Below are 14,170 nucleotides of genomic sequence, written 5' to 3'. Positions count from 1 at the left end.
AGATTTCACTTCCACACACTACCATCCCCAAACCGTCTGCCATATCTACCCCCTAATCAGTGGGCCGTGGCTCAAAAGCAAGTACTCTCTCTCTCTTAAGAATAAAGGCTATTCAGACTGTACCCGAAGAGGAAAAGGCACAAGGTTTCTACTCGAGACTTTTCCTGGTACCCAGAAAAGACCACTCATGGCGTCATATCCTGGACCTGTCTATCCTAAACACCTTTTTGGTAATTCCAAAATTCAAGATGCTAACTCTTCACCATTTGCTTCCCATGATGGGCAAGGATGCCTGGTTGGCAACTTCGGGTTTAATGGAAGCCTACCTGCACATCCCAATCGATGAATCTTGCAGAAATACCTACACTACAGTGCAGGCTGCATGCACTATCAGTTCTCTGCACTGCCCTTTGTGAATACCCTGAGCGCAGTAGATAAGCCAAAGTGCCTAGCTCCAGTTATTGCATTTTGCAGGCAAAGAAATATTCAAATGTACCCTTACCTGGACAATTGTCTAATTCAGGCAGAAAGCCAGGACATACTTCTGAATCATCTGGCATTTGTACAGAAGGTGTTAACTTGTCTGGGGTACACCATAAACGAAAAGAAATCACATCTGGTACCCTGTCAACAAATTATATTCCTGGGAGCAACCTTGAACACAACTTCCCAGGTGGCTTTCCTCACGCCAGAGAAACAAATTCATTTGAAAACTTACTTCAAACTAGTGGCCACAAAAACCCTGCTATCTGCAAGACAAATACTGCAAGCCTTGGGGTTCATGGCCTCGTGCATTCTACTAATTCCATATGCAAGACTGTATATGAGGAAACTACAGTGGTATCTAAAAAGCCTATGGTGTCAACATTCTCAGGATCTAGAAGCAATGATTCCTATCATACCTTGCCTATGGTTAGAATTCCTTTGGTGGGCAGAGGCCTGCCACCAAAACAAGGGACTACCATTCACTCTATCCCCTGCTGCCCAAACCCTAACAGACGCATCAGACTGTGCATGGGGGGCTCACCTGGCAGGGATGTGCATTAAGGGCAAATGGAACCCAAGTCAAATGCACCTGCATATCAATCAAAAAGAAATGTTAGCTGTACAGAATGCTCTGACAGCCTTCAAGGACCATATTCTTCCAGGGCAATTAATGGTAAAGACAGACAACACCACTGTTATGTGGTACATAAGAGAGTAGGTACCCATTCTTACCCCCTCTGCACACTAGCCATGACTGTGTGGAACACAGCCTTGAGCTGCCAAGTTCATCTACAAGCTCAATTACTGTCAGGAAAACTAAATACACTGGCAGACGAACTAAGCAGAAATCTCATGGACCCACATGGGAGGAAACTGGAACCAAAGATTTTCAACATGTTGATCAACAAATGGCGGATCCCAGATGTAGACCTGTTTGCCTTCCCCCAGAACTACCAGTTGGACAAATTTCGCACAAGGTCTCCCCACAAGCAAGCTTGGAAAGTGGATGCGCTCTCCTTCAGCTGGAAAAATCTATCAGTTTATGCCTTTCCTCCTCTGCCTCTCCTCTCCAAAGTACTACTTAAGGTCAAACAGGACAAACCAAGGATGATACTAATTGCACCAGACAGGCCACGCCAACACTGGTACCCCCTCCTTCGCAGTGTGTCACAGCTGGCCCCATGGCACCTACCTCAGACCCCTACCCTGCTGTCTCAGCAGGAGAGCCAGATTCTGCGCCCCCAACTTCAAACCCTGAACCTGGCAGTCTGGCTAATTACCTAATCTCTCTGTTACCATTCCTCAGTAAACAAGTGTTGGATATCATTTTGGAGGCAATGAAGCCTAGTACTAGAAAATCTTATGCTGAAAAATGGAAAAGATTGTGTGCCTGGAACCAAACTCAAGTCATGGGCACAGCAGCACCCAATTTACCTCAGATTCTTCAATACTTAACTGAGATGCTTCACAAGGGCCTTTCCTTTTCCTCCATCAAAATTCACTCCTCAGCCATTTCAGCTCATTGCAACACAGAACCACCCCACTTTTCTCATCCATGTCTTAAACAGTTCTTTAGAGGGGCCAAAAACTTAAAACCACCCAGGAGAGCCCAAACTCCAGCCTGGGACCTTAATTTTGTATTGGAAACACTCACTCTTCCTCTTTTTGAGCCAGCTGCAACTGCAGAGTTAAAATTCCTTTCTTGGAAAATAGCTTTCCTTTTAGCAATCACTTCAGCAAGAAGGGTAACGGAATTACAGGTCCCAATGGCAGTGGAGCCTTTCATCATCTTTTATGCGGACAGGGTGTCCCTCAGGACCAATCCCTGTTTTATGCCCAAGGTGGCTCTTAATCAGTCCATTCATTTGCCAACCCTCTTTTCTAATCCACAGAAGAAAGGGGAATGGATACTGCACTCCTTAGATGTGCACAGACAACTTAGATTTTACTTGGACAGGACTAAATCTCTAAGGAAATCTGAACAACTGCTGGTGGCATTTGCTGCAGGGGCAGAAGGCAAGGCTACTTCAAAGCAAACCATTTCTAAATGGATAGGCCATTGCATTAATTTCTGCTATAAGCACCATTGAAAACCTATCCCACAGGGAATTAGACCCCATTCAACCAGGGCTGCATCACCCTCTACAGCCTTTCTCAGAGGTGTCCCTATCAGAGACATCCTAGAAGCTGCTACTTGGAGTTCTGTACGTACTTTCACCAAGCATTAACATTTGCCAATTTTTTTCTAATTCCAGAGCTGGCTTTGTCACTGCAGTCTTGCAGGGCCTTATAGCTGGTCCTAATGCTATCTAAATTCCTCCTCCCATCCTTCGCTTTGGGAATCTACACAAATGTGATGACTGCAACAGTGAAATATGAAGAACATAGTATTGTTGTGAACACTTAGCATAAATGTAGATGTTCGAGTGTATTCACTGTTGCAGTCCTGGTTACCCTCCCTCCAGCCCCTTGTCTTCTTTTAGCTATACCTCTATTCTCCTTTACTATACTTACTTAAAAGCTTTTTGGTGTATTTGCTTTTTAGTTGGAGGTATAACTATGTATTTATTATATATATATATATATATATATATATATATATATGTGTGTGTGTGTGTGTGTGTATGTTTGTGTCTTTCGGCTTTTCCCGGTTAGGGGTCGCCACAGCGGAACTCCGGTCCGCTAATGGTTGGTAGTTGATTTTTACATGCCAAGTTACCAGCCATGACGCACAACCTTCAACGAAGGTACGCCCATTCACGCATGTCTCCACGCAGAAGACGCTCTAGCTGAGAATCGAACCGGACAGCGTCTTAACTGTGAGGCGACCACGCTACCGCAGCATCACCACCGCGGATGTGTATATATATATATATATATATATATATATATATATATATATATATATATATATATATATATAATCTACGTATATATGTACATTTATTTATATATATATATATATATATATATATATATAAAATTGCTTCCCATTAAGGGGGCACCTGACATCTGGGCCAAGAAAAACTGATGTAATGACGTTGGCTGCATGCTTTATACCCCAGACTACCTGATGTTACGGAAGAAGAGACAGCAACCGACGCAGGATACAAGACTGATAATCTGGCTGACTGAGGGCTACTGCAAGCAGATAACCCAAATGTGATGACTGCAACAGTGAATACACTTTGTCATCTACATTTATGTTAAGTGTACCCAACTGTACTTTCTGTCTGTTACCTGAATGTTGAGATATTTAGAGAAGTCTGAAAATTTCCAATCCAGATAAACAATATACAAATAATCAGTTTCTTTTTAGCTGCATTAGACAGAGATCAAATATCCTTAAGTTGTGTTTGCCATTATGTATGCTTTAAAACAAAATCTTGGATGCAGCATGGTTTTGGAATTATTAATGCAAAGCAATATTTGACACCTAAAGGTGTTAGTAGGTGTAAACTGTAGAAACGCCTGGAGGTGCACTCAGCTGTAATGAATTATGGACGTCCTGCTGTACCAGGAACGGGTACGAATATTTTTTAACTTTGTTTTTACGTATTCTGAATGTAGTCCAAACTTACCGGAGGACTCAGGGGGGGGGGGGGGGGCATCAAAACTGACTGTTCTCTAGTGGAGCTGTATAGCCATGAGTATGAACAGTTTCCCAGTCTAGAAGTCCTCTTGTTGGAGTAGTGCAGCTTAGTGCTAGTCATGAATCTTATCTGTGAGGTTCAATACTATGTGCTTGAACTGAGTCAGGAATCCATGGTGACGAAGAGTGTTTGGGGAGGGGCTGGCAGTGTCAGTCTTCTGCATAAGCACTGCACCCATTGACCAGAGTCTTGTGTTCATCAATTTTTGTGGGGAGTGTGTGATTTTAATGGACTGGCATTGTTTATAGTAAGAATGTTTGCCTGTTGCATTTACGACCTTGTGTTTTAATAAGATTTTATAGGAATGTTGATCTGTAGTTTAGCTTGCTATATGAATGCTTAATTTTATATAATTATTTACTATTAGGAATGCCACCTATGATGCCCGGTGTTCCACCTATGATGCCTGGAATCCCACCGGTGATGCCTGGCATGCCTCCTGGGTAAGTAGATGATTAATTCTGTTATTTAGCTTATGAGTGTGTCATAATTTTATTGTGGAGTTTTGTCTGGAGTTCATAAGACCATTTTGCTTATAATGTTTTTGGGAGGAAAGTCTCTTAAATTATGGTGATTGGGGTTTTCCATCACCTGTTTTCCCCAACTCTGGGCAAATTTCTCTCAGAAGCAGCTGCCTTCTGTGGAAGGACCAAGACTGGCAATTTTCCTGTTGAAGTGCTTGAGACTTTTGTTGTATGTATGGTGCAATGAAAAAGTATTTGCCCCCTTCCTGATTTCTTATTGTTTTGCATGTTTGTCTCACTTAAATGTTTCAGATCAAAGAAATGTAAATATTAGACAAAGATAACCCAAGTAAACACAAAATGCAGTTTTTAAGTGATGATTTTATTTGTTAGGGCAATGCAAGTCTGGATAGTTTTTTTCCTTATGTGAAAAAGTAATTCCCCCTAAACCTAATTAACTGGTTGTGCCACCCTTAGCAGCAACAACTGCAATCAAGTGTTTGGTTTTATGACCCCTCCTGTTTGGCATATACTTCTCAGAGGTACAGGCAAGCACAGGAGGACTATGGCTGACCAATTTCGCAGATGACTGCAAACTAGGGGCTATAATTGAGTCTCCAGCTGACAGACATCCTCCAAAAGGGTCTCACTGAGACAGATGTTCATCGTGTTACCCTGCTGCAGTCATCACACTTGGGTTATCCTGCCGTCAGGCAGTCCCGCAGTTGGCCTGAGTTCCAAAGTCTTGGTCCGGCGTCGGTTGCTGTCGCTTCTTCCCTGACGTCAGTGTGCCAAGGGTATATAAGAGGCATCCGACGCCATTTTCTTCAGTCTTTCTTGCCGCGCGGTGCCCGAAGCAGAAGCAGTTCGCAAGTGCCGGTCGGCCGACACCTGAGATTTTCGATTCGAATTTCAGTCCGAAGTCTTCAATAAAGCTAAGTACCCCGTTGGGGAACCTTTTCTTGCCTCAGTCCGATGTCAGAAAAAGTTAACAATTGCATTTCTTGTGGAAAGCAAATACCTCATAAGGACTTCCATTCTTACTGTATTCCTTGCCTAGGCCCAGACCACAACATCACAGGTTGTCGGTTTTGTGCTGGGTTTAATAAACAAACTATCAAATGCCGTTTTGTCTTCGCACAACATTAGTTTGGTAGGAGATTTAATTATATCATGCCATCGGAGCAGCCGATGACTGGCATGCATAAAAAACGCAAGGATAAGGACAGGCAGCCTAGGAACAAGCCAGACTCCGAGGCCTCTGCTGGGCCTGTCGCCGGTTCTCCGGTTTTCAGTGAGGCGCCTATGCAGCCCCTGACGACCGCAGAATTGGAACCCCAGACAGCTGCGGATTCTCAGGCGGAGTCTACTAGGCCGACGCAGCCATCTTCTTTAGGCCCTTCCGACACCGGAGCAGAAGGAGACCCCGGTTTAGTGGAAACACCTTCTGTTGCAGAAGGTGTCTTCAGACAGACTACACTCACCATTAAATCTTATGCTAAGCTTAAAACTCCTTTAAAACCAAAAAAAGACTGTACATCAGTCTACAGTTCAAGGCCCCATGCCTAAGAAACAGATGCTTAAGATGGCTGAAGATTTTATTACCCTAATCCGGGGTTCCCATCCCCCTCCAGATAAAAGACCAAGACAAGAGGAGGATTATTCTTCCTCTGACCAGATTTCAATTTCCTCAGATTCTTCTGAGGAACAGTATTACACTTTTCCCCCTTATGAAAACTCTGATGCTGAAGACTCTATTCCCTCAGCATCTCCCCCTGAAGACTACTCCTTTGGGGAAACTTTACATACCATGAGGGAACATTTCCACTGGGAAGGCCAGGGCTACTCTGATTCTAAGAAAAGACTCCAAGAGTTCCTTTTATTACCCCAGCACAGACCACTTGCTATCCCTCCAGTTTTAGATATTGTGGATGTTTACTTGGAGTCTAGACTAAATCCAGACTCTCTACCTCCTGCTCCAGCCAAACCAGACAGATACTACAGAGTACCTGACTCGCACAAATTCCTTTATAAAAGCCCTGTGGCTGACCCAGAAACAATTTCCCAGGGTCCCAAGGGGGCTAAAACTTCTATGGCTAAAAGTCCTGTGCCCTCTGAAAGGGATTCCAGAGCCCTAGATAGATGGGGAAAGAAAATATACACCTCAGCAACTCTGGCTATGAGAGCATTAAATTGTCAGTTTCACATGCTGAAATATCAGCAATTCGTAATGTCTCAATTAAAAAGCACACATACTGAACAGTCTGAATTCAAGGAAATGCAGGATCTGTTGCATGCAGCTGAACAGGTGGGAAAACATACTTTACAGTGTGGATTTGATTAATTGGAAGCTTCCTGTAGAGCAGCTGTTACTGGGTCTGTCATACGTAGACATGCTTGGTTAAAAGAACAAAAACCCTACCTGATCATGTTAAAGCAAAATTATTGGATGCACCTTTACAGCAGGATGTATTATTTGGTGTCAAAGCAGAAGAGGTTTTAAAGAAAATGTAGGATAAGGCAAAGTCTATGCAGACGGTCAAGGATTTTTTACAGGTACAACCCCCTTGTTTCATCAGAAATTGGCCAACAAAAAACTGGTCCTTTCCAGCTTCTGACAGATCACAGAGGGGCAAATACAGACGCCCAAGGGGCAGAGGTCAGTCACAAGGCCTTTACAAACCTCGCCAGTGGAGTACTGCTACCCAGAAAGGAGGAGAATACAGACCCCAAACTACCAGAAGACAAACACAATGACTCAGTCCTCAAACTACCAAGCAAATCTCTCCTCGCAGCTCCCTTGGGAGGAAAATTAGCATTTTTTGCAGACAACTGGCACATCATCACAAAAGACAAATGGGTCCTAAACATTGTCTCACAAGTAAATGGGTCCTAAACACTGTCTCACATGTATACAGATTCCACTTTCATACCTTGCCAAGGATAAAAGGAATGCCAAACCTGCCACCAAATCAATGGGCAGAGGCACAAAAACAAATTACAGCTCTCATGGACATGAGAGCCATTCAACAGGTACCTACACAGGAGCAAGGACAAGGATTTTACTCAAGACTCTTTCTAGACCCAAGAAAACATTGAATTCACCTGCTGCGCTATCTTCCCTGTAACAACGTTGCACACAGAGGAAACGCAGTGCAGTCTCCGATAAACCAGCTTTTATTACTATTACAACTGATAATGTACATATATATATATATATGTGTGTGAATAAAATATCCAGACGTTAAAAAATGTTATATAAGCACAAATGAGTTAAGCGCTTTCACCTACTGAATGTAGGCTTCTTCAGAACTGTGCTCATTCATTACAGCTGCGTTTAAATAACTTTTTTGGCGCCATTTTCAATATGCAGCCCTTAAAGTTAAACTCCTCTTTTTAATATTAACAACAATATATAAAAAAGTAATTTCATTAAACATCCTAAAAACTTCATTGTGTAATCCTCATTCTAACATATTTCCTCATTCTAAAATATTTTCCTTTTGTTGACGCTAAAATAATATAATTTTATAAAATGTTCTACTTATTACTCTAAAAACTTTATCTTAAAAATCTTGTCTTAACAATTATTTGTATGTTATTCACCAATATCTACATCAGCGCTAATCTGTCACCTTATAGGTGTGTCCAAGTGCTATTACTTATTTTTTCCATATAAATATCAACTTCTATACATTTTCCTAACTATCACAACGTTGTTACAGGGAAGATAGTCCCAAGAAAAGACCAAGCATGGAGACCCATTCTGGATCTTTCAATTCTGAACACCTATCTGCAAGTACCAAAATTCAAGATGCTAACGCTACAGCAGCTTCTTCCCATACTGGGCAAGAATGCTTGGCTAGTAACGTTGGACCTCAAGGAGGCATACCTGCATGTCCCTATCAGACAAAATTGCAGAAGATACCTCCGCTTCATTGCAGGTTCAACGCATTATCAATTCTCTGCACTGCCCTTTGGCTTATCTACTGTGCCCAGGGTCTTCACAAAATGCCTGGCACCAGTAATTGCATACTGCAAAGAGGAATTCAAATATACCTATACCTGGACGACTGCCTTATTCAAGCAGAAAGCAAGGACATTCTTTTAAAGCATCTGGCATTTGTCAAACACCTTCTAAGTTGCCTAGGGTACACAGTAAACGAAAAGAAATCAAAACTAGTGCCCTCACAAAACATAATATTCCTGGGTGCCAGCTTGAATACAACGGCCCGGATGGCTTATCTCATGCCAGACAAGCAACAACAGCTGACTCGATATTTCAAAATAATGGCAACAAAGACCCAACTCCCTGCAAGAAAAATTCTGCAGGCCTTGGGATTCATGGCATCTTGCATACTACTAATACCATTTGCAAAACTGCATATGAGGAAATTACAATGGTACCTGAAAAGCGTATGGACTCGGCACAGCCACAGCTTGGAAACGATGATACCACTCATTCCCTGCCTTCAACAGGAGTTTCTATGGTGGGCACAGGCATGTCACCTCAACAAGGGTCAGCCTTTCACATTACCCAGAGCCAGGCAAACTATGACAACAGATGCATTGACTATGCCTGGGGAGCACACATGGCAGGACAGTGCATTCAGGGCAAACGGACTACAGATCAAAGGCATCTGCATATCAATCAAAAGAAAATGCTAGCAGTACAGAATGCCCTAACAGCTTTCAAGGACCTCTTACACCCAGGGCAACTAATAATAAAGACGGACAATACCACAGTAATGTGGTACATAAACAAGCAAAGGGGCACACATTCCTACCCTCTATGCAGGCAAGCAATGACCTTGTGGAACGCAGCACTGTCTTACCAAGTTCAACTACAAGCACAATTTCTGCCAGGAAAGAAGAACACGTTGGCAGACGACCTAAGCAGAAACATCATGGATCCACACGAGTGGAAACTAGATCCACAAGTATTTGCAATGATAGCTCAAAAATGGAGACACCCAGACATAGATCTGTTTGCCAGCTCCCAAAACTACCAACTTCAAAAATTTTGCATAAGGACATTCCATCCACAAGCTTGGAAAGTGGACGCCCTCTCATTCAGTTGGATAACATTAACAGTGTATGCCTTTCCTCCACTGCCTCTTCTAGCAAAGGTACTGCTGAAAGTCAGATTAGAGAGGCCACAAGTTATACTCATTGCACCAGACTGGCCACGCCAGCATTGGTATCCAATTCTAAGGAACATGGCCCATGGCCCATCGTGGATTTTACCACAAATTCCTCATCTGCTCACCCATCGAGACAATCCGATTCTGCACAGCCAACTCAAGACTTTAAACCTGGCTGCATGGCAAATTACCTAAACAACCAGCCAACACCTCTATCCAAAGCTGTTATGGATGTCATTCTGGAGGCCAGGAGGCCCAGCACCAGGAAAACCTATTCAGACAAATGGAAAAGATTGTGCAGGCTAAAGGCCAAAATCCCCTTGATCCAAACATTCCTCAGATTCTACAATATTTAACTGAGATGTTGCACAAATGACTTTCCTTTTCATCTATTAAGATCCACGCCTCAGCAATTTCAGCTCATTACAACGCGGATCCTTCTTTATTCTCACATCCACTCCTAAGACAGTACCTCAGAGGGGCTAAGAACATTAGACCGCCCAGGAGAGCACCAACATCTACTTGGGATCTCAACTTTGTTCTGGAAAAGCTTACACTGCCGTCCTTTGAACCAGCTTTTTCAGCTGATTTAAAATTTCTTTCTTGGAAAACTGCCCTGCTACTAGCAATAACCTCAGCTAGAAGAGTCTCAGAGCTACAGGCACTAATGGCAGTGGAGCCTTTCCTTATCTTTCCTCATTTTTCATCAAGACAGAGTCTCTCTACAAACTAACCCTTCCTTTATGCCAAAGGTGGTATCCACTGTGGCCCTAAACCAAACCATTCATTTGCCCACCTTTTTCCCAAATCCCCAGAACAAAGGAGAAAGACTCCTGCACTCTTTGGACATTCACAGGCAATTACGTTACTACTTGGATAAAACTAAGGCTTTCAGAAAATCTGACCAGCTCTTTGTAGCCTATGCTGCAGGATCACAAGGAAAAGCTATCTCAAAACAGACCATTTCTAAATGGATAGGGCATTGCATACGTTTCTGCTACACGCATCATGGGAAACCGGTACCTGCTAGCATTAGGTCCCACTCCATGGAGTTCAGTGCACACCTTCACCAAACACTGTCACTTACCTCTATATTCTAAGACTAGAGCTGGTTTTGCCACTGCAGTTTTGCAGGGCCTACTAGCTTCTTCTAACCCTGTTTAACTCCACCACCCATCCTTAGCTTTGGAATTCAACCCAAGTGTGGTGACTGCAGCAGGGTAACATGATGAACATAGTACAGTTTTGTACCTACCATAAATGTAGATGTTCGAGTGTTCACCCTGCTGCAGTCCAGGTTACCCTCCCTCCATCCCCTCTGAACTAGCTGAACTTATCTATACCACTCTATCCTATACAACCTCTGTGGTGTATATTGGGGGCACCTGACATCTGGAGCAAGAAAAACTGAAGAAAAGGCGTTGGATGCCTCTAATATACCCACCTGGCGCACTGACGTCAGGGAAGAAGCGACAGCAACCGACGCCGGACCAAGACTTTGGAACTCAGACCGACTGCGGGACCGCCTGACAGCAGGATAACCCAAGTGTGATGACTGCAGCAGGGTGAACACTCGAACATCTACATTTATGGTAGGTACAAAACTGTACTATACCTGGTGTCAAAACCATGGCCTCAAGCTAAATGCCAAAAAGAGCATAGTCATCCTGTTTGGAAAACAAAGAATTACTCACAAACTGTCACATAGGTGGTAGCCCCCTAAATACGGAAGACGTCATAAGGGATCTGGGGACCCAAGTAGATGGTAATCTCTCCTTTGATAATCACACTGCCAAAGTGGTTAGAAAATCCTTCTATGTGGCCCACCTAATCACAAAATGGTTTGCATCCAGATCGAAAGAGGTCATTGGGCCCCTCTGCGCATCACTCATCAGACTCGTCATAAGAGTACAGTGCCCCATTTGGGATGTACCTTACAAGACACCTGCAACAGCTGGAAAGACCACAGAAGTACCTCATCAAGAGGATCACTGGAATCAAGCAGATGCCCTATGCAGCTCGACTGAAGAAACTCCAGCTGTACTCAGTTGCATACCGCCTACTCAGGGACTCAGGGGTGATCTCTGCCTGACATACAAAGTCATGTCCAACCAAGAAGGACATGCTCCACCTAAAAAAAAAACATATACCCTCGAGCCACACGTTCCAGGGATCTAAACCTCACCACAACAATAAATAGGACGTGCTGGAGGGATAGATTCCTGTCCCAGAGACTTCCCATGCTCTGGAACAAGATTCAGATCTATATTAGGTAGAGCTCCTCCCTAGCCCTCTTCGAGAAACCTTGATGAGTGGATGGGAAACAGGAAGTTTACCCCAGGGATCACTTCAGTGGCTCTGCTGGACAGAATATAAGGGGGCGGCGAAAGCCAACACATTCTGGCTAGGCTTATAAATGCCTTAGGGCAGATAGCCTAGTACCGACCTATGAACTGGCAATGAGTCTTTCACATCACTGTTGAGGAATTTTGGCCCACTCCTCTTTGCAAAATTGATTTAATTCAGCCATATTGGAGGGTTTCCGAGCATGAACTGCCTTTTTAATGTCATGCCACAGCATTTCAATTGGATTCAAGTCTGGACTCTGTCTGTGCCACTCAAAAACTTTCATTTTGTTTTTTTGAAGCCATTCAGAAGTGGACTTGGTGTGTTTTGGATAATTGTCCTGCTGGCGAACCCAGGTGTTATTCAGCTTGAGGTCATGAACTGATGGCCGGACATTCTCCTTCAGGATTTTTTGGTAGAGAGCAGAATTCATGGTTCCATCAGTCACAGCAAGTCGTCCAGGTCCAGAAGCAGTCCCAGACCATCACACTAACACTACCATGTTTGACTGTTGGCATGATGTTCTTCTGAAATGTTGCGTTACTTTTACGCCGGATGTAACGGGACGCATACCTCCCAAAAAGTTCAACTTTTGTTTAGTCAGTCTACAGAATACTTTCCCAGAAGTCTCAGGGATCATAAAGATGCTTTTTGGCAAAAGTGAGACGAGCCTTTGATGTCCTTCAAGAATGCAACTGCAGTCATAATATATGGGTTGTCCTGCCTCAGGCAGCCCTCGGTCGGCCGGATTCCAAAGTCTGGGTCCGGCGCTGGTGTCGCCTCTCCGGCGTCAGAACGGCTGGAGTATAAAGGCATCGGCCGACGCCATCTTCCCCAGTCTTTCTTGCCGCGTGCCAAGCAGAAGCAGTTCAAGTGCCGGTCGGTCATCTCCTGTGTTTTCAGAACCAAGTCATCTAAAGCTAAGTACCCGTTGGGGAACATTTTTTCTTGCCTCAGCCGATGTCAGAACAAATTGAGAAAGTTAATAATTGATGTTATGTGATCCTATCTCGCCTACATTCTGACTGATGGGTTCGGAGCCGATCCCTCGGCTCTGACTCGGCACGCTTATGCCAAAGAGCGAAGTCTCTTATTGGCTGAGCTTACTATATCCCAGGATGCACCACTATCAGTCCCCCAGATCTCGTTTGCCGCTAACTAGCAAAGACGTGATCTCGAGCTGGCTGAGCTAAGTAGTGTTTTCACTAACTTTTTCTGTCAGGAATTCTCTAATTCTTTAACAAAAAGCTGTTTTAACAGCTATACTGTACTTTTTATGTGTGACTGGTTATTTTTTTCTGTGAAATTTTGTGTGTGGTTGCGTATTGGTTCTGACTAGAGGCCCCTTTCAGTTGTAGGGCTTTTCCCTGTCAGTCAATTGCTTCAAATCCTTAGGGGTTCTTGGATCCCTTTAGTTAATTTTTTTCAGTTGTTGTCGGACAGGCTACCTTAATCGGCGACTGCAAGCTAATTATTGTAGTGACAGTTTAAAAAAAAAAAAAGTGTGTTTTTCTGTAATAGTTACTAAATTTGTTGCTATAATGTCTCAGGCTCCTAGGCCTTCGGGCTTTAAGAAGTGCACTAAGTGCAGCTTTAAAATGTCTATCACAGATGACCACTCTCTCTGTGTGCATTGTTTGGGCGCCAAACATTTACAGGAGTCCTGCAGCGTATGTCACGCGTTTTCCTCGAGGGTCCTCCAAGAGAGGAAAAATAAACTTATCTTGAAAGGCCTTATAAAACCCTCTTTTGAAGAAGCATTAGCATCCTCTCCTTCTCCTGCTAAAAAGAAAAGGGCGTCGGCTCCGACCAGTCCGTCGGACCCGACCGCCAAAAGACATAGGCAGGCTTCTCCTTCGGCTCCACGGACTTCGGAGCCGAGGGTGGAACGGTCTGCCTCGATGCCTCCAGTCTCGACTCCTCAGGGTTCGGAGCCGACGGCTGGAGCATCGAGAGGCGGGTCACCTTCATCGGCTCCATTGATCTCGGAGCCGATGAAGGTTGTCCACTCAGACACTTCCTCCTCGGCACCGAAGTCCTCTTCGGCACCGATGGAAATTGGATTGGACACTCCTTC

General features: G+C 43.9%; 1 protein-coding gene across 1 annotated transcript in view; it reads left to right on the top strand.

Annotated features, from left to right (window-relative positions):
* ZNF207 (zinc finger protein 207) overlaps nucleotides 1-14,170 on the top strand; it is an 821,234-nt gene that overhangs the window by 204,665 nt on the left and 602,399 nt on the right. The window contains exon 4 of the mRNA XM_044070823.1: nucleotides 4,507-4,582. Within this exon, the coding sequence (XP_043926758.1) occupies nucleotides 4,507-4,582 (76 nt within the window). The remainder of the gene's footprint in view (nucleotides 1-4,506; nucleotides 4,583-14,170) is intronic.

This window comes from Protopterus annectens, chromosome 4.part1 (genome assembly GCF_019279795.1).
Source record: "Protopterus annectens isolate FY-2018-M chromosome 4.part1, PAN1.0, whole genome shotgun sequence".
Lineage (NCBI taxonomy): Eukaryota > Metazoa > Chordata > Ceratodontiformes > Protopteridae > Protopterus > Protopterus annectens.
This window is presented reverse-complemented; position numbering and strand designations above follow the sequence as displayed.